At 39.1% G+C, this 25115-nt stretch overlaps 1 protein-coding gene across 3 annotated transcripts; it reads right to left on the minus strand.

Moving 5' to 3' along the window:
- Positions 1-726: 726 nt before the first annotated feature.
- Positions 727-24429, minus strand: LOC132603515 (RHOMBOID-like protein 12, mitochondrial). 3 transcript variants are annotated; one of them, XM_060316611.1, is made up of 9 exons: positions 23884-24428; positions 18806-18926; positions 18588-18707; positions 17109-17219; positions 3281-3331; positions 2360-2464; positions 2191-2232; positions 1379-1488; positions 727-1269 (listed from the first exon to the last, which is right to left on the minus strand). In XM_060316611.1, the coding sequence occupies exons 1-8, from the start codon at positions 24243-24245 to the stop codon at positions 1399-1401; spliced, it is 1002 nt and encodes a 333-aa protein (XP_060172594.1). In that variant the 5' UTR covers positions 24246-24428; the 3' UTR covers positions 727-1269; positions 1379-1398. The 3 variants fall into 3 exon arrangements, with proteins under 3 accessions (XP_060172594.1, XP_060172595.1, XP_060172593.1); XM_060316612.1 differs by lacking the exon at positions 1379-1488 and having other exon boundaries at positions 23884-24429; XM_060316610.1 differs by having other exon boundaries at positions 1183-1488; positions 23884-24427.
- Between the last annotated feature and the right edge of the window lie 686 nt (positions 24430-25115).

Below are 25115 nucleotides of genomic sequence, written 5' to 3' on the forward strand. Positions count from 1 at the left end.
GAATTTGGGTAGAAGGTTGCGTTGAGTGCTGCCCGCCTTCCATACTAGTAGTGGTAGTTTTTTTTATCCTTCGTTTTCTGTTATTATCTGCTACTTATTATACTTCGACTTGTATATTATCCTGTTGTAGCTACTGTTCATTGCTTAGCTTGCTTTGACATGTGTTTCTTCTCATTGTCGTTACTTCTTTTTTGAACTGCTCCCATTTGCTTTTATTTTAGCCGAGGGTCTACCAGTAACAACCTCACTATTTTTAAAGTAGGGGTAAGGTCTGCGTACACTCTACCATCCCAAATCCTATTTGTGAGATTACATTGAGTAATGTTGTTGTTGACGTCTGGTCCCAAAACATTAATAGGTCTGCTTTAAATATCATGTACACTTACATGATGAAAGAAAAATTGTAGTAAAAGTAGATGGACAGCCACATTCATTAATATCTTTCATAACATTGGTTAGATTCTTTGTTTTTCAGCATTTATTCGCGTGAAAAGAACTTTAGCCATTTACATTTGCTAACTATTGAAACCAAGGGTAAAACGAGCATTTGAAGTAGAAGATATTTTGCAATCTAGCTCGTGTTGGGACAATTTTGACAATACAATGGAAAGAAAATTTAACAAATTTAACCACCGGTTATAACAAAAATAAAAAATAAACGCGACTTCCAATTTATATGTGATGAAATAAAAGCGTTCACTATTTATTTGGCTTCTCAGCTGCAGATGGAAATGACAAGCAACGTTACATGTATAACAAGAGAGCGGCCGGTTTAAGTAAGAATTTTGTGGCAAAACATATGAAGGTTAAGTGGAAAGAGGTTCATCCGGTGATAATAAAGTCACCAAGTGTGACTACTTATCACTTGGCTATGGTTAAATGATACATATTCTCAAGAGGTGATGGTCAAAAACACACCTGAACTATCACTTTTTCGCGAGTTTAACTATTAGTTGTTCCCTTTTCCTACCTGAACTATTACCATCTATGTATTAAAACACACCTATATGATAGTTCAAGTAGGAAAAAGGGAACAACTAACAGGTAAACTCGCGAAAAAGTGATAGTTCAGGTGTGTTTTTACCATAATTCTATTCTCAATACAGGTTGTAACTCCCAAGTGTTAGAATTGTCATTGCTGTAAGAAGCAACCAGTATCTGGTTTGGTCAGAAGCATCATACTTTCAGGCTGCAAATTGAGTTGGTAATATCCATGAATGTAGAATGTGACAATTGCTGCTATTCAAAGGGGCATCTTGGTACTTCACCCTAGAAAAAGGCAAAAAATCAAGTGTAGGAAGGAGCTGGGGCTATAAAACATATATATGTAAAGAGATAATGCAATTTGGTACATCCTAGCTATATCAGCTGAAATTACATTTCCGAGGAACTAAGTCTTCAGAATCTTCCTCTTCTTACTCGAGCCCATGCAATAGCAGCCGTGACAGCCCCACCCAGATGAGCAGATCCAGAGATTTGAGTGTCACCCTGAAGTCGAGGAAAGGCAGTCGTATACATACCAAATGAGTCATTACGAACGTGATTCTTTTTTTTTTTTTTTTGTGGGAAGACTGTAGTATAAACTAAGCAGAATAAATGGTCATATGATAGAACTGGACTCCCTACATCTTCATGGCTGAATTATGCGCTGAAGGCTAAGATCTCAAGCTGGCACGTGAGATGGATCTTAGTATAGTGTTGTGGTATCGATCTTATCAGTTTATTTCCTCAACCAACACAGAGAATCAGCATAAGTATGGGGTTGAAGTCACATGACCATTCACACCCATTACTCGCTAAAAGTTCTAATCTAGCCAATCGAGTTGTGGAGAATCTAGAAAACTTAAATATGGCAGGCATGTTGAACTTGTAGAAGAGAACAAAGGAAGCAAACTTTACCAAAAAAGATGTTTTGATTTTTATTTTCATTAGAAACTGAGCCTCATTTGATAACTGCCTAACCTCTAACACAAATCTTGCGCCATAAACATAAGGGTATTACCAGAAAACCAGACAGGTAAAATCTTAGTCCAGTCTCCAGGTACATGTACAAATAATAGCCTAAAATAGCTTTTATTTCTGATACACGGAAGGAAATATGGAGTTCAGCACATAGTAGTCATTGATGACTTCATTGCATGATAAAGATAACTAAACAACAAAAGAGGATGAAGTGCTAGAAGATCATACCTCCAATATTCTTAAGACATCTTTTCCAATAATGAAGATTCCCTGAAATGATTTAATGAATGACCGCAGTCCCGTAGAAAATATTAGCCAATTTACCTGTGGCAACTATCATCTAGAAAAGTACAAAAAAATAAAAAATAAAATAGTTAAGACGTACAAAATAACTTACCAGTAAGATTGCTGGGACGGGAATAATAAAGTCAAAATACAGAGTCTTTTTAGGGAACAGGAATATATCAAGCAGCAACACTGCATTTACAGCCCCACTTGCACCCTAATGGAAAAGCACATACAGAAGACAAGGCAAAGTGTAAAGATGACATGAAGCTATGACTAATTATCAAGGGGAAAAACAGATGTATGAAATATTTCAATGTTTTGAAATAACATCTTTTTTTGGTAACTTCTCATGAAAGAAAAGGTCAAACTTCATACATTAACCATTCAATTCGAAATACCAAGGATTCCAGAAATCAAAGAGTAGTTTTGGCAAAAACCTTCTTCATGCAAAGGATGAGAAACCAAACCAAGAACCATTTTCCTTAGAAGCTTGAATTATTTGCTAGTTCCCACACACTGAGATGATTAAGGATTCAAATAGAAATCTGTAGAACAAGACCTAAGAAAGATAACATTGTTTTTGAGTTTGGGTAGGAGTTATAACAATCAGATACAGTGGCTCGCTAAAATGAAAATATATGGCAATTTAGGCATCCACAATTTGATAAGTGATAACCTTCCAAAATTAAGTTCACTAGATACAATGACCGAGACAAAGTGTAGTAGCATTGGAGCGGTTTATTCTATGAAACTACTCAAATTTTTTTCCAGAGCATGATCTATTTAGTCCAAATACCAAAGACCAACATTATCAAGTCATATAAAAAAGGAGGCTTAACTACAGAATTTGAAGACAACAAAGTACTCTGCGAAAAAAATAAATGATAATCTTAAATATAAATGAGAGAAAAATGACAATCTCATTTCAGATCTCCCATAAATTGTTAGTATGGTAACATAAGGAATTAGAATTGGAATTGGAGAAGGAAGCAAAGAACTAGCAGAGATCACGAAGAAGACGAGAATTTACCAATCCAGGAACTCGTGATGGATCCATGCTCAGAAATTGTCCTCTTTGTGCCTGCCCAAAAAAAAAAGAGAGACAGCCATTTACTACTTCCACAACCAGAGACATAATACTCCCTTAATCTCATTTCAAGTCACACAATTTATCTGGATGAAGACCCTATGTCAATTTGACTTGCATATTTTATTGGTGCGAGTGAAAGAAAATATAAAAATATTAATTGTAAAATTAGAGAGGAAGACCGTGATCAAAGTATAATTTCAATCTTAAAATTTGTCAATTTTGCGTAAGACTTACATTACTACCATAGAAGTCTGTTAAACATTTTACGACATCTTACCATGAAAAGTGACACATAACTGGAAGTCTGGAACAAAGGTAGTAATTATGAATTTAAGTGACCAACTCAAATCATGCAGCGCAGTCCACTTTAACTTCTTTGTTTTTTTGTTTTTTTCTTGAGATGGTAACAAGGTTTATATTAAAACACAAAAAGTTGTGTGTGCCATATTTGCAAAGTGTATGGAGTAAAAAGGTATAAAGTATTTACTTCCTTATAGAGAGACACTAGAGAGACAAAAAGTTGTGTGTGCCATATTAGTATCATCTATGTACTCCTGTTTACACAAGAAATGGAAAAGCAAAATACAATTTAGTTTTATCTTCTGTATTGACATTGAGCTGTTGTTATCTTTAAAACTCCTCTCGCTCCATATAGTCCACCACATACAAGTTGATATCACGCTTCATCTTCTTTTCTAATCTGCTGAACCTCCACTTTCGTGCCAACTGGACAGCAATCCCAGAGTTTTCATTGACATTGTCCAACTCAGGCCTATCATATCTAGAAAGATGTCATATAATTGTGCAGTCACTTTGCAACATAGAAACAGATGGCTATTTTTTTCTGCATTTTTCCCACACAAAGTTGTATTCCCCCCTCTCCTCAGATTTACTTGATTTAAACAGACCTTCCTTGCTACCAGCCAAAGATCTTATTTCTCCTCCTACGATCTCAGCACATTGTTAAAATTGTTGTCTCATTTACTGGATATATCAAACTCCTCCTCCAATTGATATGCAACCCTCACACCCCTTCAAAGATTATTAGCATTACCCTTAACATCTTCATTTGTTCCTCATCTCATCACATAAAACAATTGCCTCATTTGCATAGAGTAGGTGAGTAATTTTCATGCTTTCCCCTTGTTTGTTGTTTACTTTAAAACCTCTAATCCAACTGTTGCATTGAGCAGTTTGCAGCATATTATTCAGCCCCTCCATTGCTAGTATGAAAAGAAAAGGAAATAAAGGACTTCCTTGTATCAATGCTCTTTAAGATGGAAAAAAGCTCTCAGGTTATCCATTAATAATAGTTTTAAATCTAACTGTGGATATGCAGAACTTGATCCAGTTGACCAATATGTACCAAAGTCCATTCTCCTCAATGCATTTAGCAAGAATCCCCAGTTCACATGGTCAAAAGCTATTTGTATATCTAATTTGCACAGCATTCCTGGTTTCTTCTCATTCAGTCTGGAGTCGAGAATTCATCTGCAATGAGTACAGCACCCATTATTTGCCTTTCTTTGACAAAGGCCATTTGATGTGTGTCAACCAGCTTGTGCTTTACTGTTTTAAGCCTCTCTGTCAATAGTTCGGTTATGATCTTGTATACACTGCCTATCAAGCTGATAGGCCTTAAGTCTCTCAATTCCTTTGCACCATTTTTCTTGGTATTTAAGATTTTTAAAAATCCTGGCTGTAAAATTATGAACAAAAAGCAAAATATCCTCTTTAATAGTATCCCCTCATTTAGTGTAGAAGCCCATGCTAAACCCATCTGGTCCAGAGGCTTTGTCAATAGCAAAGTTTAATAGTATCAAGAAGGCCGAATAGCCTAAAAACACTTGTACTTTATCGTTTTGACATCCCGCCCACTTTCTTCACAGGATTCCATCCAAACACCTCAACTTAATCAGAATAATTTTGTAAAGGCCTCTCACTCCGGGTTTCTCACTTGCTCTGACATGGATACCTCATCATATATCCACATAACACAAACTCTTTAACATGCCATAATCATCTTCGTCAACTAAACCAAAAAAAGTAACCATGCTTCCCCAATTTCCCATTACATTTTCCCCCTATATTGACAACATCCAAAAATAAATTAATCATCACATTTCCCAACTCAAATATCCCAAAATTTCAACTAAAAACCAAACAAACATATCGCACGCCCTAGACCACCTTGTCCTCTGACCGTCATCTCCCATTTCTTCTACTGCAACTTGTGATAGAGTCTAAAAAATCTCACACCCTAATATTTCTCACACCGGAAACACAAATAGAGTCGGGCCAGTTACAAGATCAGATTCTACTTTCTTGCAATGCTACGTTAGAAAATTACAACCACTCTTGTGAATATTCCTTCACTTTTGTCTACACAGAAATTCTTTCATTTATGACCTGTTTTCTGGTGATTTCTGCCGAAGGAGATAAAATGGAATTGAAGGACGAGAGAGGAGTTGGGCAAGCGGACAGAGTTAGAGTTAGAGAGTCAAAATTTTGGGGATTGGGAAAGACGAAGGTTAGCAAAGACTTCCAATGAAGGGTGTTTTTTCAGCCATGGTGTCATCACCTTCACCTTCTTGTTGCTTGCTAACTGCAGTCATCGAATAGAAGGGGAGAAACAATAGAAGAAAAGAAAATCATTTTTAAAATTTTATTTTTTCCTTTATTGTTCTTATCTTTTTTCTGATTTTAATATTCTTTTAATCAAAATCAGTACTCACTCTCCTTATGTACGTGTATCACACTCACTTTGTCCAACTCATCCAAATTAATGCCACATAAGTTCAGTCAGCGGTCAGAGACATTTAAAAGATTTATTTTCATCAGGTCAAGGTGTCTGGATGAAATCCCATGGAGTAAAGAGGAGGGGATGTCAAAATGGTATCAGTACAAGTGTCTTTTAGGCTATTCAGCCTATCAAGAACCTCCTGTTTCTCTAAAGGCTTTTGGAGTCATTCCTTTTTATGTTCAGTGATTCAACGCCTCCAGTTAAATTGAAATCTGATCTCTATGCCTCTGATTTTGTATATAATTGCTTATAGAATCTTACCATAGCTCTAGGTTTCTCCGGTGTTGCTCCATCAAGCACTAGTAGATTCTGATCTTTGGAAAAGTTTGGTACTTTTGTCACCTTGTTTCAGCCATAGGATTTTGGACCTTTGTCCCTAATGAAGTTCTTCATTACTTGCCGCTTCTTCAAATTCTATGAAGTGATTAGCTTTCAATGCCACTTCCTCATTATTCAGATTCCCCTATTGCTGATTGTGTCCATTTTTAATATCTAATTGAAGATGTTGTCTTCATTTCTAGATTCTCTTGGGTTGCCAGATTCCACTCCTTCAGCTCAACCTTCTAAGTCTTCATTTTACTTGCCTGAATAAAGTCTAGTTTGCGCTCTACCTCAAAGGATTCTCACCAGCTTTTAACCTGAATATTCCCATATCTAAGTGATATTGGCCAATGATCTGTGATGACCAAGGATAAACTGTTTAATGTTTCTCAACTTCACATCTCATTAGGGGAGATGAGAAATCTATCTATTCTGGATGAGGAGGTTTGATTGCCTAACCTGATGCATGTATACAATCACCCATTGATAGGAAGATCCACTAGCTCTATATCCTAAATACAACAACAACAACAACCCAGTGAAATCCCACATCGTGGGGTCTGGGGAGGGTAGAGTGTACGCAGACCTTACTCCTACCAAGGTAGGACGACTGTTTCCAAAAGACCCTCGGCTCAATAAAAGCATAAAAAGAAGTCAGATAAGGTTAAGAGATTCAAAGCGTTATGGAATGAAATAATGCAAGCTACACAAATAACACAGGATAATCAAAGCACAGGAAATAACAGATAATAGCAGAAATTTGAGCACAAGAAATTATATTGTGCTAATGCGACTACTAATAAGAACGGAAAACGAGACTATCTACTAGCCTTCTACCCTAATTTGGGTCCTCCAAACCCTCCTATCTAAGGTCATGTCCTCGGTAAGCTGTAATTGCGCCATGTCGTGTCTAATTACCTCTCCCCAATACTTCTTCGGCCTACCCCTACCTCGTCTGAAACCATCCATGGCCAACCTCTCACACCTCCGCACCGGGGCATCTGTGTCTCTCCTCTTCACATGCCCAAACCATCTCAATCTCGCTTCTCGCATCTTGTCTTCCACCGAGGCCACCCCCACCTTATCCCGAATATGCTCATTCCTAATCCTGTCACTCCTGGTGTGGCCACACATCCATCTCAACATTCTCATCTCGGCAACTTTCATCTTTTGAACGTGAGAGATCTTAACTGGCCAACGCTCCGCCCCATACAACATAGTCGATCTAACCACCACTTTGTAGAACTTGCCCTTAAGTTTTGGTGGCACCTTCTTGTCACATAACACTCCGGAAGCAAGCCTCCATTTAATCCACCCTGCCCCAATACGATGTGTGACATCATCGTCAATCTCCCCGCTGCCTTGCACAATAGACCCAAGGTACTTGAAACTACTTTTCTTCTGGATGGCCTGGGTACCAAGCCTCACTTCCAAGCCAGCCTCCTGAGGTGCTTCACTGAACTTACACTCCAAGTACTCTGTCTTGGTCCTACTCAGCTTAAACCCTTTAGACTCCAGAGTATGTCTCCAACCCTCCAGCTTAGCGTTAACTCCGCTACGAGTCTCGTCGATCAGGACTATGTCGTCCGCGAAAAGCATACACCATGGCACCTCACCTTGAATTTGCCGTGTCAATCCATCCATCACCAAGGCAAATAAAAACGGACTAAGAGCTGATCCTTGATGCAACCCCATCTCAACTGGAAAGTGCTCTGAGTCTCCTCCTACTGTCCTTACCCTGGTTTTGTGTTAGGCCCCGTGTTTTCGTACGATTGGAAATCGAGAAATAACTATGACTCGGGTGTTAGAAGGACCTAATTTAATTTTTTTGTGAATATGACTATGTTGGTTGTGAAATCTTTAATGCTAAGACCTCGGGGAAGGCCGAGGATAAATTTGGAACTTCGTAAATTAGTTTCGGGAATTACAAAACGGGACTTTTCTCGAATTGGGCCAAGAAAAATCCAATGCAAAATAAGGCCCAAGATCAAATGGGGGCCGGCCATAGTTGTGGCCCAAGTCCATTTGAAAAGGGGCATGTGCTATGCACATGACCCCCTAAGTGGATATATACAAGGAATACACTTAGAAATTATCACAAAATTAGAAAAAAATCAAGAACACCCCAAAAACTAAGGGTTCGGCCGAAGTGGAAAAGAAAGGAAAAGAAAATTTCCAAGTTTGATTAGTGATCCAAAAATCTTGGTTTCTACATATTTGTGGAGTATTCAAGACCCTCTTCAACGGGGTATAATTAGTTTGGCGAGAGGTACGCGTTTGCGGCAAGTCGGAAGTTTAAGAAAAGGTAAGAATTTTGCCCCTTTTATGTTGTAGAATTGATATGAATATGCTAAGGATTGTAAATATATAGAAATCCCGTAACTTGGATGTTGGAAAAAAAACGTGGGTGTGTGTGTGGAGTGTGTGTTGGCCGTGAGCTTGGGGTGGATAAAAATAGTTTGAATTGATCTTGTTTAAGTTGGCATAATGTGTTGGTATGATCCTTGTATCGTAAATGATGGACCGCTAAACTAAATTGGCGTTGAAAAATGATTTTGAATATTATCGGAAAGCGTATACTTTCGGTATCACTATGTATATCAATGTATATTTTGGGTGCTAGAGACTTTAGATATGACTTTACAATGATATTGATGAATTCGGAATGAAACGACGTTAGTTAGAGTGTTCGTCGTGAATTTTAATGTTTTGAAGAATTATGGAAACTAATGGATTTTGGTGCAATTTTGTGTATGTCTTAGATTGAATTTGGAATGTGTTTGACTAGTGTTGGATGGGTAAATGAATACAATTATGTGAATATAGAATTGGGATTTTGAAAGTTTGAATGGAAGTTGCCAACTTAAGAAATCATGTAGAACTTTGAAGCTAGGGTGACTTGATTGTTGTGTATATTGTTTGGTTGATGTGTGGGCTGTTGTGGTTGGTTAATTTGAGCCGAGCTACGTCTCGGGGATGTTAGATTTATAGGGGAAAGAAATGCTGCCGAAATTTCGGTAGGCAAATATGGAGTTAAAAGCATTTTGAGCCTAAGAATCTCAATTGGTAACTTTGACCATTTGCAGATTTTTGACGAAACGGGACGGGACATTTGGAAGAGCTTACGACGTCTGTGAGGTATGTAAAGCTTCCCACTCCTTCATTTGGCATATCTTAGTACGTCAGTCGGATATGAGACCTTCCGGAGCATTTCTGCTCCTCGAAACCCGATCCACAGAAAAGTTACTATTCATTCAATTCCATTGAAGCCTAAAGGCTCCATTTTGGCTAGAATGCCACTATTCGTCCGAAACCTATCGAAATGTGGTCGGGTAACCTAGAAATGATTATGTATGACCTTTGGCATATAAATGCTCGTAAAAATATGTTCGCCACCTCACTTTGACTCGAGGTGGGCCCGCTACCCCAAAATGCCCGATTTGCCCCTTCGGGCCACTTTTGAGGATAAGGTTGGATAAGCCACTTATGGTCTTTGGAACGTCCTCTTACGGGACACGTTTTGAACAATTCGATACGCCAATCTATGTTTTGAACTGTAGGCACCATTTTGGAAACGTTTTGTGAAAGGAAACCTTATGTCGACTAAGTATTCGACTATTTTGTAATATGATATGATTTATGAGTTTACTTTGTTTTGAAAGACTATTTTGAAATACGATTTGCATTTGTTTGCTCACGACTCCGCTCGTGCCTTATTATGACTTCGTTCACCGGTTCCCGGGCCGGTTTTGATTCGTGCGTTTTATGAAAATTCGGCCGTATGCTGTGTTACGGTTCCCGAGGCTCCGCCATAGGGCCGGGTTCCGTTTGGAGTTATGCTGTGATATGGCTCGGGATGCGATACGCTCACCGATGATTATGATTATGTTCGGGGATGTACGGAGATTTGAAACCTTCTGGTGTTATGCTGTGTGTGGCGCCAGCGTCGGAGTGGCGACCACGTTCTTAAGCGTTTGCATGATTTTGTTTGCATAAAATATATGTATATGATTTCGATACAGATTTTGACATACCAGTTTGTACCCCACTTTGACATCTGATTTGCTTTCGGTTTTGATCCATATTTCTGTACTCCGTGCTTACATACTCAGTACGTATTTCGTACTGACCCTCTCTCTCTGGGGGCTGCGTTTTATGCCCGCAGGTGCAGATATTGGTGATCCTCCGCAGTAGGCTTCACTTCTTGCTTTCCGGAGTACTCTTACTTGGTCCGGAGTCCACTCTTGGTACAGACTACTCTACTCTGTATATACTTTGTATATTTGACAGTTTGGGTACGGCGGGGCCCTGTCTCGCCATATGTTATGTTTTGAATTCGTAGAGGCCTGTAGTCATCTTTGTGGGGCGAGGGTCCTATGTGTATGTTGTCTGATTTTGCTTTCGGGTCTTAAAGCGGTCTGTTTGATATGATGGCCCCAAATGGCCCTTCTGTATATATATTTTGTATTTTGACCGGCGATGCCTATTCCGCCGCTTTGTTTGAGTTTGATTTGATATGACCGCTTAAGACATATTTTCGATATAAATTATGTTTGATATAACTTTTGAAAAATTCTGAAATAAGTTTGGATTCGGAAATGATTATGCGATTTGGTCTGGGTACCCAGGTAGGGTGCCAGTCGCGGCCCACAGGGCTGGGTCGTGACATTTTGGCTCCCTCATACATGTCCTTGATCACCCTAATGTACGCCACAGGTACACTTTTAGCCTCCAAGCATTTCCATAGGATCTGTCTTGGAACTTTGTCATAAGCCTTTTCTAGGTCGATGAATACCATGTGCAAGTCCCTCTTCCTCTCCCTATACTGCTCCACCAACCTTCTCACAAGATGGATGGCTTCTGTAGTTGAGGGTCCCGGCATGAATCCGAACTGGTTCTCTAAAATAGACACACCTCTCCTCACCCTCATCTCCACCACCCTTTCCCACACTTTCATAGTATGGCTTAGCAGCTTGATACCTCTATAGTTGTTGCAACTCTGGATATCTCCCTTATTCTTATATAGAGGGATCATTACACTCGCTCTCCATTCTTCGGGCATCAACGCCGTCTTAAAGATGACATTAAACAACCTAGTCAGCCACTCCAAACCTGCCGGGCCCGCGCTCTTCCAAAATTCCCCAGGAATCTCGTCAGGTCCGGTCGCTCTTCCCCTGCGCATCCTTAACCTCGTCAACCTTAATACTCCTGCAATACCCAAAATCGTGACGCCTTCCTGTATGTTCCAAATCTCCCAACACAATGTCTCTGTCCCCTTCTTCATTCAAGAGTTTGTAGAAGTATGACTGCCATCTCCGTCTAATGAGAGTCTCCTCTACCAATACTTTGCCATGCTCGTCCTTGATGCACTTTACTTAATCCACATCACGTGCTTTTCTCTCCCTCGCCTTGGCTAGCCTGAACAATTTCTGGTCCCCTCCTTTCTCTTCTAGTTCAGCATACATGCGTTCAAAAGCTGCCGTTTTTGCCGTCGAAACCGCCAACTTCACCTCCTTCTTCGCCATCTTATAAAGTTCTGTATTCGTCCACTTTTCCACCTCATCCTTGCTTTCTATCAACTTCGCATAGGCCACCTTCTTTGCTTCCACCTTCCCTTGAACTTCTCCATTCCACCACCAGTCCTCTCGATGCTGACCACGACTACCTGTCGAGACCCCCAACACTTCCCTTGCTACCACCCTAATGCAACTAGCCGTCTTATCCCACATACTGGTCGCATCCCCACTACTATCCCAGGCCCCCATATCCTTCAATTTCTCTCCCATCTCCAGGGCACTAATCGTGGTCAAACTCCCCCATTTGATCCTAGGTCGGTCCTCCACGACCCTCTTCTTCCTCGTCATCTTGATCGCTAAATCCATCACCAAGAGCTTATGTCGGGTTGTAAAATATTCGCTCGGAATGACCTTACAATCTTTGCACAGACCTTTATCATCCTTCCTAAGGAGTAAAAAGTCTATCTGAGTCTTAGCAACCGAACTACGGAAGGTTACCAAGTGTTCCTCCTTCTTTGGGAAACTCGAATTGGCTATCACCAACCCAAAAGCTCTTGCAAAATCCAAAAGTGAGACTCCTCCTCCATTCCTGTCCCCGAAGGCAAAGCCTCCATACACATCATCATAACCTCCCGAAATAGGCCCGATGTGTCCATTGAAATCACCTCCCACGAATAGCTTCTCAGTAGGCGGTATGCCTCCCACTAATTCGTCCAAATCCTCCCAAAAGCGCCTCTTCTCCTCGTCGCCTAAGCCCGCTTGCGACGCATATGCACTAATAATGTTCAAAGTGAGTCCTTCAACGACCACCTTAATCGACATCATCCTATCAGTGGCTCTCTTAACCTCTACCACCTGATCCCTTAATTCACTATCTGCTAAAATGCCCACCCCATTTCTATACTTCGACCTATCAGAGAACCACAGCTTATACCCGTCTACCTCCTTAGCTTTAGGACCTACCCATTTGGTTTCTTGGATACAAGCTATATTAATCTTCCTCTTCTTAAGAATCTTAACTAGCTCTATGGACTTCCCCGTTAACGTTCCAATGTTCCAAGATCCTACTCTCAACCTAGACGCTCCTTTAACCCACTTACCCCTCCTAACCCTCGCCCCCGTCCCCGAACGAGAACATGACCCTAGTCTACCATCACTAAGCAAAGCCACGAAAATGAGTATGAACTAATAAATTATTCAAAAGTCTAAAGTTAGCAAAATGTAACTACAAGTGTATGGACAAATAATGGGTATGGCAACCGGAGGTACCAACTCCAGTTGAACTGAACCTGGTCGCCGCCGGAAAACACTGTTCAATGTCCGAGTTACTGTTCACTGTCGGAATTGACCTGAAACAGGAGAAGAGAAGAGGGGGGGGGGGGGGGGGGGGGAAGAAAAAAAGGACAAGAAAAGAAAAAGAAAAAAGGAGAGAGAAAGAGAGGGCTGGCCGGAAAAAGTCTCCGGCGGTGACGCAGCTGTGTTCTGGCAGCGCCAGAAGCAGCTAAAAAAGAGGAAAAAAAGGAGAAGAGAGGAAGAAGAGAAGAAGAAGAAGAAAAAGGAAGAGAGAAAAAAGTAAATCTGGCCGGAAAAGTGGCCGGCGTTACCTGGTCACCGGAGTTACCTGAACAGTGATGCGGTCTGGTCGCCTGACGGGGTGGCGGGTGGGGTGGGGGAGGGAGGGAGGAGATCTTACCGTTGGAGAGTTGGAGAGCAGAGGAGAGACAACTAAAACATGTACTCTAATGTCACTCTATATCCTAAATAAAATTTGCGAAATCTGTCATGTCCCTGTTAAAGTTATGGCATTTTCTTTTCAAAGATGAACCTAGGTGTATTGAAATGCCCACATGCTACCCAAAGATCACCACAGAGTCCTCTACTTTCTCCAATTTCTTCCCATATGATTAGCCTTTTCTCCGAGGGTTTGGATCATAAACCCCAGTTCGATGCCATGAGAAATATTGTGTTACAGCCTTGAAACTGCTAGTTAAAGAATGCATTTCGGTACATGTGATTCCCCCCATACTCTTCTATCCCACATATTAGAATCCCCTTTCTTGTGTCGCTCCCAAATATTCATATTTCACTCATCTTTTTGCCTATAATTCTTTCACATAATCAGTTATGTTTCCTTCAACTTTTGTTTTCTGTAAACAGTATATGCCTGCTCCCCACGTGTGAATCAAGCTTTTCAATGCTCTGTCTTCCTCCTATTAATACCCCTAATATTCCATGAGATAATGTTTATCTTCGTGATCCATCTTCTAGCATAAATCTTCCCCCCAATTCCTGTTCCCAAAGCTTTTGAATTTAACATAAGAAATCAAACTTTTGAGTTCTTGTGTGCCTTTCCATTTTGGTGTGACACAGATTTCTGGAATTGTTTCAGGTTTGTTCAACTTTCTTCTGTTGGCTATCTTCAAGAATAGCACTAGGGCCTCCTTTTCACAATCTTGGAAATCAATGTCAAACTTATTATTAAGCTTTAAGATATTTCAGTGCACCAATACAGTCGCGTCCATTCCCAAATCAGAAGAGTGGACTTCAATTGGTTCTGCATCCACCATCATGCATGGCCCTCTTCAGGCATCTCCATTAATTCCATCCTCTGCTTCGTTAGAAATCAGTATGGGCTGCTATTCTTCATTCAAATTTCTAAAGCAAAATTAATTGATTGTTCTGTCCAGCTTGTTGTTCGGTCTCAACTTTATCGAGGATGTTAATCTGTGTGTTAAGGAGGTCTTCCTTTGTCGTTTCAGAATTCACCTGTATTTCAATTGTCAAGGGGTCTTCTTTGTTGGCTTTATAAGCTGGTTCTATGGACCAAAATTATAGTAGAAGGTCAGAAAAGATTTGACCCAAAATCTTTTTGGACTTGTGGCCCAAGTTTACTTCCTGTATTTTCTTTTCCCAGCTCTTTAAAGGCCACATTCTCATGTTCTTGTGTCACATGTGTACCAATTTAAGAGACTTCCCTTCCTTCAAAAAGCCCACGTGCTCTATTACCTATCGCCCAATTTGTCACGTCAACCCCTTCTTTATGTGGAGTTCCTATTAACCATTGGTCCCTCCACTGCTTCTCCTCCGATCAATATTCTAGTCTTCACCGTCACCGGAATTTCGCACCTGTAAAGAAATGGACCTTGGGCTTAACTCAATCCCAAAAGCTAGCTCAATAGGTGAGGATTGCTCAAAGATCATATAAAGAGTCCAAATTCCTTCCCATTGCCGATGGGACTCTACCCCCAACCTAAAAAAAACCCCACAACCACCACGCCCTGGACTAGACATCTAGAGCATGAGCAATTTAATATGGGGGCCCAACATCGGTAAACCATGAATTGGGATGGGCCTGACTCTGATACCGTGTAAAAGAAATGGACTTGGCCTGACTCAACCCTAAAAGTTAGCTCAAGAGGTGAGGATTATCCAAGACCAGATAAAGAGTCCAAATTCCCTTCTCTTTACCAATGTGGGACTTTTCACAGCACCAAATCAGAATTTTATATATGAAACCATCAATTTCCACCTCTATTTCTTTCTGAACTTCTTTTCCATCTCTCTTCACGCTGATTCAAGTCCAGTGTAGGTTGTTTCCTCTATTTCAATTCATCCTTCACAGGTATTGCCTATCTGTTTGAATACCGGTTGCGGCCATAGATTCAGAGGTAGCCCAAGGAATCGTATTCATACCCAGCTTCTGTTATTTGTTCTAGCTAGCGCCTGGTGGGAGTCCACCAATCTAATGTAAACTGAAATATCCTCCATCGCCATTCACCTGTGTGCTGCAAACCCAACTCTGGATATCATTTAATGTAGGTGTTTCCTGTGAGGGGTTAGATTTACCAACAATACGTCTTCCTCCGAAACTTCTGAGCCACCTGGGATGATGACAGTGTAGCTTTTAACTTTGACTGGAGAGCTTGTCGTCCATTTATTGCTTCTGATGGCTTCAATGTAAGAGGTTTCAGGTTGTGGGCTTCTGACAGATGGTGTTTGCTTCTCCATTTCTGGGACATTTATGAATCTTGCAATTTTTTGAGCTATGTCTCCCCCAGCCTGCCTGATGTAACTCCGGAGTGGTTATGACTGATCTGTTTCCCCCTAATATAGCTAAGCTAATGTACCTTCCATATTCGTTGTAATTAAGACTGCAGAAAAATTCTGCAAATTGATCTCTCATTTTCCCCTCCTGACCATTCTTTGTTCCTTCGATGCCATATTAAATACATATGCTATTCACTTCATAACTTTAAGACGTAAAGTTACTTTCCTCATCATATTTCTGCTATGCTCGACCCATTCAAACCTCGAACTTGACTTCGTAATATCATAAAAGTTAAAACCAGCATGATACAAATCCTATCTTCCCCATATTACCACAAACCTGAGTTTCTGAACAATCACTATGGAATGATTGAGGAGAAACTAAGTCTTCTACAGCAAAGATCACTGGAAAATACCTTGTGTTATCGGAATAAACTAAGGTTGTTGAGTCTCGGCATTCATGCCTGGGAGCATTTTTCTCTCCTACTCACTACCAAGTTTCTTCACCCTTCTTCTTGAAAAATCAACCAATGTCTACTCATTAAAACGAAAAAAACTCGTGCACCACTGAGAAAGTACGGTAAATCCAAAAACCTCACTGACAAGCAAGCCAACTTAAAAACATAAGCAATCTATAATTACACTACAAGCACATACTCAAGTACCACAACTAACTACTTTACACAAGATCCTAATTATCCCAGAACCATGCTTAATCATATTTTGTGTAGCTTTCTGACTGCACTCCAGTTCCTATATTCTTCTGATCCTTTAATAGGCTAAATAATTGAGTTTTCACACTTCACCTTGTTGTGCTTTCCATGTTTCAGAAAAGAAAAAAAGAAAAAAAAATCAACTCTTTAATATTTATCAAGAAAAAAAAAGCATTAACTCCTTCATGTATTCATCATGAATTTTGCGCACATATGAATGATGTTGGATATTACCAAGAGATATTGGACGGAGGACTTGATCATCATTTAGTGGGCAGGTAATATACACAGGTGTCATTACAATATTTTTATCAACTTCTTGTCCATGAGAACAAATAGGTAATATAAGATTGCTGCTCCCACATTACCTGCAGTGATGAAGCTATAAAGGCGTGATATATCAAGTAAAAAACTGAGCCAACAACTGCTCCAGATAGATACAGCTTCAGAAGAAACTCAGGCCCAAAAGTTCTACCGATCTGCCAAGAGAGAGAATTTAATAAAAGAAACTTATTAATCAGTGAAAAAGATGTCGTGTGCACATATACTGCAAGAGCTAACAAGTTTTCCTAGCTTCCTCTCTCTAAGATGTCAACGTATCCTATAACAAGACTGAATTGATTCTTTTACATTTTCCAAAGTTAGAAAATTGGTTAGACTAATGGGAAAAAAACCATACACTGACCATTGATAGAAAGGTTGGAAAGTATCCTAATGCATCTGATGTCCCTACTTGGGAGAATGGAAGTCTAGAATAACATACTCTTCTAAGTACCAGAACCAGACCTTGGCCTCCAGATCATTAACTAGCAAAATGAACCACCAGGGCCAGATACATTAGGCTACCTTTAATGTTGCATCAAGGAATCAATGATGGACATGGAAACATTTGCAACCATATTAACACTAAAAGAAGACAGTGGAGACCGATAAGCTTTCTACTTTTTGAGATCAAAGAGGCTGCAACTATATCAGAGTGATCAAAGATGACTTTGAATTGAATAACAGATATGCTTGTGGAAATGGAACTCAGTGAAAATTTATTTGTTTTGAAAATTAGGTGGTTAGCTATCATCTGAGCTGCCTGGCAGAGAGAGTTTTAACCGTATGTATCCTCTAAGATCCGAAAGCTAAGACACGTGCTTGCATGAGACCAATGTCCCTGTACTATTGTCCATTAGTTTATTTATACTGTTCCCAAATTTCACTCATTATGGCATACTGTTAAGAAAATTGCTTAATTTACGACATATCAATGAAATACTTGCCTAAAATTAATTAAGCCTTACCCATTTCATCCTTAAACTAAAAACGTACATAATTAACCAAGACATATTTTTGACATTGACCAAATTGCTTAGCATTAAGCCATGTCACATTTAACTGAGTTGACTGATGAAATTGAATCTTTTCCACAAGTTCAGCGCATGTTATCTCTCACTTAATATTGACTGTTATCCTAAAGGTAGTAAGCATCTTTTCTGATAAAAAATCTCTTTCATTTTTTTTTCCAAGATGATTGCAGTCGATGTGCAGAACAATCAGAGCAGAGGTAAAGACAAAGATCAGCGGGTCATGCAAGAAGCCTGTTAATGTATTCACCCCATCTAAAGTAAGTCATTTCAAAGTTCAAATATCACAAGGGAGAATAGTAACCTTCTCAATATCCCGAACCACTACCACCCCTTCCAGTTATCTGGTTCTATCTAATGACAATATTTTTCTTTTAAAACAGTATTATTTACCCTTTTTATAACAGAAACATCCCAAGCATCATTGACTCACGGTTCAAACTTCTAAGCAAAAGATTTAACCTCAGCAAAAAGTAGAAAGGCAGGTGAACTTACACTTGTTCCAAAGAAGTATAGTCCAACCATGTTAGAGATAAGATGCCAAGCATCAATGTGACTGAAAGCAGATGTTATCAATGTGTGAATCCGTCCACTTGTAAAATTGGCTACTGAAATCTGAGCACCAGATACAACCCAAAAAAAAAAAAGTACTAGTTGGAAAATTATCTTAGCTTGTATATTGCATCACAAGATAAGTTATCTTAGCGACTCACCATGAAGTTCCTCATCATGAATCTATTATCAGCAACACGCCATAACAAAAACACAGCTACATTAGTTAAGATCAGGGCTAACACCACTCCATCAGTAGAAAACCTCCCAAAACCTGATCTCCTGCAAATTGGAAAGGCGCGGGTCTTAGATAATAGAAAGCACATAAATTTGGACCAAGGGAAAGTGAATAGCATCACCATGGATTGCCTTTTCTCCCACCATAACATTGAAATGCTAGAAATAGGTGAAACCATTACACACTCCACGCTGTCAAAACTCATTAGACACTGCAGATCAGTGTCAATTAACTATAACTCACTCCATTCCATTAAAGATGTTATAACTTAGAGCAGAAAACGTATGTAGTTGGACTAAGTCAAGACAATGATATCACACAGACTGTTGCCTTTTCTTCCACCAGAAATTTGAAACGTTTAGGAACAGTTTAAACCATTACGAACTCCTAGCCGTCAAAATTCATTAGTCACTTGACGTCAGTGTCAATGAAATATAACTCACTTCATTCCATTAAAAATGACATTCCTTCGCTTTGGTGGAGACTAAGAGTAAAATGGTTGAATGGATAATTATATTGATTAAGAAAAATAACTGTCTAAATAATAGGTGATAAGTACAAAGAAAAAAGTAAGTAGCATAGTTCCCTAAAACGATGTCAAATCAACTTTGAGATATGATATAAAATTAGTGTATACTAGTTAGAATGGTTGAAGGGAAATTTTTTTGCCAATTCGAGAAAATGGTCAAGTTCTTTGGGACAAACAAGAAAGTAAAGTAGCTCCTAAAGGAGCAATATTTATCTGACTGTGCATAACAGTACCAGAAGCTCAGACAAATCAGAAGAATAAGGAACAATCAAGTACACCAAGCAAATAATTTATCTGACAGAAAATTTACTTGTAACAGTAACTAACAGAATAATTGGTATGATCCTGATTATAGCTGTTTTTATTTGCTCGATGTTCCATTTAATACTCCATAAAAGTTCTATGTAAGCATGATACTGTTTAACCTATTGGATGAGCGATTCAGAAAGAGAAAAAGAGCAGAATGGAAACAGTAAAAGGAATAGGAACTATAATACTTTATCTGCAACAGCTTCTCTTGCATTCAATAACTAATCATATTCTTGAGGTATGAATGCGGTCTCGCAAATAGAACATTAGAAAAGCAACCAAAAGCTTCTCTAGGAGGTAATACTAATATTGCCAATGGTTTAACAGCGGTATCTGAGACAGGAAGATTAAAGCTGCTTTGGTGCACCATACAAGAAGCCACACTAGATTACAAAACTACAGAATTTTCATTCAGTGGATAAATGACACATCTAAAGCTCTACTTCTATCATCATCAGTGCTATTTTCACAATTGAAATCAACCAGAGATCTGGAGTTATCTGCAGTTGCAGCTTTAGTGCATATTTTCTTTAGTAATTTGCACTTTCTTCTTATATATTTTTTTTTTGGAGAAGATAACAGTCACCTTCTTCTTATATTTCTTATGATCAATTCTCTAATTTCTAAGTTTCTAGCAGAATCATGAGCTCATTGAGCTGCAGGCCTGATGTATGTTCCATTTATGATTCCTACCCTATTTTTTAAGCCTACATGTAAGATTAGGTTAAGATTTTCAATTAAACAATACCGCGTTTTAGTTTTATGATCAACAAGCTAAATAGGTTGCCCCTCACACTGTGTTGTCAAAGGCGCGCTTAAGCCCTAAAGCGACGCTCAAACATGTTGAGCGCTTAGCCTCGCTTTATGTGCACTTCAGTGTCATCATCAAGGCTTTAAGACATACTTTTCCCTGTCAATGAGCCTCTCTTGAAGAAGTGACGCTAGATAAATGATATTTCGCTTTATCATAATGTTTTACAATTTCTTTGTCTATATATTTGTTATTCATGCTTATTATTATTAGTCTTGGACTAAACATATGTATATACTTGTAGTTTTACACCACTGCGTCTTTTTTCATTAAAGCCCACGCTTTATTTGCGCTTTGTGCTTAAAGCCCCAGCTGACCTTAGAGCTTTTTTGTGCTTTTCACTTTTAATAACACTGCCCTCACATGAGATTTATGTGACTATCTATGAGGGATAATATAAAAAGAGAGAAAGTTTCAAGTATCTTGGGTCTATTATCCAAGGAAATGGGGAGATTGACGATGATGTCACTCACCGTATTAGGGTAGGGTGGATGAAATGGAGGCTCGCATCCGGAGTCTTATGTGATAAGAGGGTGCCACCAAAACTTAAAGGCAAGTTTTATAAGGTGGTGGTTAGACCAAACAATGTTGTATGGGCCGGAGTGTCGGCCAGTCAAGAAATCTCATGTTCAGAAGACGAAAGTTCCGGATATGAGGATGCTGAGATGGATGTGTGAGCATACTAGGATAGGTAGGATTAGGATTGAGAATATCCGAGACAAGATGGGAGAGATTCGATGAAGGACAAAGATGCGAGCGAGGTCGAGATGGTTCGGGCATGTGAAGAGGAGATGTACGGATGCCCCAGTGCGGAGGTGTGAGAGGTTCCTATGGATGGTTTCAGAAGAGGTAGAGGTAGGTCAAAAAAGTATTGGGGAGAGGTGATTAGACAGGACATGGCGCAGTTCCAGCTTACCAAGGACATGACCTTAGATAGGAGGTTGTGGAGGACACGGATTAAGGCAGAAGGTTAGTAGGTAGTAGAGCGTTATTACGCTTATCCTTCCATACTAGTAGGTTTGCATTGCTCCTGTAGTTGTTTGTCCTTCTATTCTTAATACTATCTGCTGCTACTTGTACGTCGATTAGCATATTATTTTGTTGTAGTTAATGCTCAGAATGTTATGTCATGATTTCTGTAGTATCTTTTCATGACTTCTTCATTTCCGTTACTTCCTTTTTCAAACAGCTTTGACCTATTTTTCCTTGAGTCGATGATCTATCAGAAACAGCCTCTCTACCTTCAAGGTAGGGGTAAGGTCTGTGTATAGTGTACACTCTACCCTCCCCAAAGCCCACTTCGTCAGATTACACTGGGTATGTTATTGTTGTTTGTTGTATAATTCAAATTTCTATAACCTAATATCACATGCACGAGGTTGAATTTGATGGCTAATTTCACACCTATTATACACATGAGACCCCAAAAAGTCCTAAACCATGTGAATGCATAAAGAGTGAAGATAAATAGAATCGTTAACTCATAGAATAACAACAACAACATACCCAATGTGATCCACAAGTGGGGTCTAGGGAGGATAGGATGTACCCAGACCTTACCCTACTTTTGTGGGGTAGAGAGGTTATTTCCAACGAAGGTTTAATTCTAAAGAAAACAAACAAACATGAAGCTCCAATACGGCTTACCCCTCATAGATAGTCACATAACTCAAGTGAGAGGTGCAAATTATCTCACAATCACTACAGAATAAATATGGACCCAATTATTTCAAAAATTTAAACCTAATCTCAATGGTAGATTAGAAAACGAAATAGTGTGAGCATACATTATGGTGCAAAAGAACTTTCCAAAGAAAACGAAAAGCTTATGGCGTAAATCTTAAAAAATAGCATAGGATCTTTTGGAAACAGTCTCTTTACCTCCACGAGGTAGAGGTAAAGTCTGCATACACTCTACCTTCCCCAAACCCCACCTGTGGGATTACACTGCGTATGTTGTTGTTGTATAAGGTGCAAGTGAAAAAGAGAGCAGATACAAAATGCAACGGACTCAAGTACAAAACTATATTCTAATTCCCAATAGAATTCCCACTTCAAACAATTTCTGATTCTCTCCCAACTATTAAGAAATCAACAAAAACTGAAGGAAGAACAACTAGGTACAAGTTTCCTATCACCAAAGGGATCGAGGCCCTAAAGATCACACCCTATCGTTATATTTTCCCCCAAATGCCGCTAAATCCCAAGAAAATACAGTGAATGGAACTTGAGTCCAACTCATCTATCAGTCTGCAAAACCAACTCCTAGTTTGGAATTCAAGACTAAGACTTCAATATCTCAACAACAGACAAATAAATTTAATTAATCAAAATCATTGCTAAAACTACAGAACCTTATTTTAAGTGTAAAGATAAGTGTGGGATTTAAAAAAAACACTAGTTTAGGGAACCTCTATTTTGCCTTGAAAGACTATATTTAATACTAGAACAAAATTGGCATGAATAGAACAGAATGTATAGGATTATGTAATCGACCCTAGTTTTAGAGAACTTTCTGCTTTGCCTTAAAACAATTTATTTAATAACAACAACAACAACATACCCAGTCTGATCCCACAAACAATTTATTTAATAACAACAACAACAACATACCCAGTCTAATCCCACAAGTGGGATCTAGGGAGCGTAGAGTGTACACAGACCTTGTCCCTACCTCGCGGAGGTAGAGAGGCTGTTTTCGAAAGATGCTCAGCTCAAGTGCAGCAGATCCAAGTAGTTATGAAAAAGTAAATACGACAATGAAAAAAACACGACAACTAGTACGGAAAGCAATACAAAGCATTCCGAAAAAGAACAGTAACAAAAGCGAAACTCAGCAAACAACATATGGATAACAGATATCAAAAAAGCAAGAAACAACATGAATAAGGCTAATATTACGACAGACACGATGCTCCAGACTATCACCAAGCCTAATCACACAGAAAAGCGAGACAACGCTCAACTACCTACTAACCCTCTACCCTAATCCGCAACCTCCATACCCTCCTATCTAAGATCATATCCTCGGTAAGCTATACCAAGCAAACAATTTATTTAATATTGGAATGAAATTAGTCCCGAGAGAGGGGAATGATTACATAGGATTCATACAACAACAACATACCCAGTGTAATCCTATAATTGGGGTCTGGGAAGGCTAGAATGTACGCAAACCTTACCCCTGTAGAGAGGCTATTTCTAATAGACCCCGGCTAGAAAGAAAAGAAAGGGATGTGAAGCATGGTATCAAGAAAAATATGACAACAAAATAGCAAGACAAGAAGCAAATGAGGCAACAGATAGTTATACATATTGAAGAAATGCTGCTAAAAGGGGAATAGTAAAGTACCAGCCAAGTCTAGTGGAACCAAATGGGAAATTAGAATGAAAATTTCTTCTTCCAAACTGAGTCCTCACAACCCCAACAGTCTGGTTAACTAAAACCCTGCTTAAATCACCTCTGAAAAGGGTATTTGGTAACACTTTCTTTGAAAAGAGTGGGTTTGAGAAAACCCCATGAGGGAATTTAACATTTTGTGGCTTCCGTAAGTGTGAGTGTGAGAAAGTATTGTATGTGGTAGAAAAAAGGTGGTGTTGCTGTGGTAAAGGGTGACATTGGTTTGTCTTGGAAGTTAGAAAGAGGAATGTTTGTGAAGGATTTTTGCTTACATTTGAGAGATTTTTGGGGATTTTGGAGAGGAGCTTCTGCATAGTTATTCTAGCGTTTTATTGAAGGTGCTTTGCTCTTTTAGCTGATGGGAAATTTGTTCCCAGTGTTGGTTTTTCAGTCTGTATTCTATGGAAAAAGGTCATGGAACAAATTCCATGTTATGGCAACGGACAACCAACATCACAATTTTTGGTCGAGAAAATACTCAAAATGGTGCTTAGTGTATTGGGGTTACTTTATTGGTCCTTAATATGTCTATGTTGATTGATATAGTCCTTCATATTTGGTCCTCAACTCTCTAAAGCCCCGTTTGTCCATAGATAGCAAAAAAAAATTACTTTTCTTGGGAATTTTGGAGTTGGAGTTGGAGTTGTGTTTGGCCATAATTCTTTAAATTGTAATTTTTGGTGAAATGTAGTTGTAAAAAAGTGAAAAAAGTAAAAAAAAATTGAAAAATAAGTTTTTTGAGTTTTGATATTCCGGAATACAACTTCAAGTTGTATTCGGAATTTTCATGGCCAAACGCTGATTCCCGAAAAAAGTGAAAAAAATTCCGAAATAAGGTGAATAATTTTTATGGCCAAACGGGGGCCTAAGTCTAACAGTAAAGGCGATCTATTTGGTCCTCAACTCTCTAAGTCTAGCAGAATATTCAAAGGAATGATGTTAAGTTTAACGTTGTTTAATTGTTCCCTGCAGCTCACGTGCTTTTACCAAATAACCTGGAAAGCTTCTTCAGTCAAAAACCCTCATGAAAAGCACGACCATTTTCTCTTTCTCAAAATGAAGAGCTTTTCTAATCTTTCTCATTTTCAATCTAACATGGATATATTAAGGACCAAAATAAAGTAACTCGGAAGAATAAGGTGGCAGGGCTCCAAAACTTTTTTTCCAAGTGAGGGCCCTCATTT

This window comes from Lycium barbarum, chromosome 7 (assembly GCF_019175385.1).
Source record: "Lycium barbarum isolate Lr01 chromosome 7, ASM1917538v2, whole genome shotgun sequence".
Classification (NCBI taxonomy): Eukaryota; Viridiplantae; Streptophyta; class Magnoliopsida; order Solanales; family Solanaceae; genus Lycium; species Lycium barbarum.

Bases quoted from the DNA above. Each gene is read 5' to 3' on its own strand.
- LOC132603515 (XM_060316611.1), bottom strand. From the start codon at position 24,245: ATGCAGAAGCTCCTCTCCAAAATCCCCAAAAATCTCTCAAATGTAAGC. The intron at 18,708-18,805 runs GTGAGTCGCTAA...TCTGGTGCTCAG, and splicing joins TCATGATGAGGAACTTCATG to ATTTCAGTAGCCAATTTTAC. The intron at 1,489-2,190 runs GTATGATCTTCT...CCTCGACTTCAG, and splicing joins ATGTCTTAAGAATATTGGAG to GGTGACACTCAAATCTCTGG.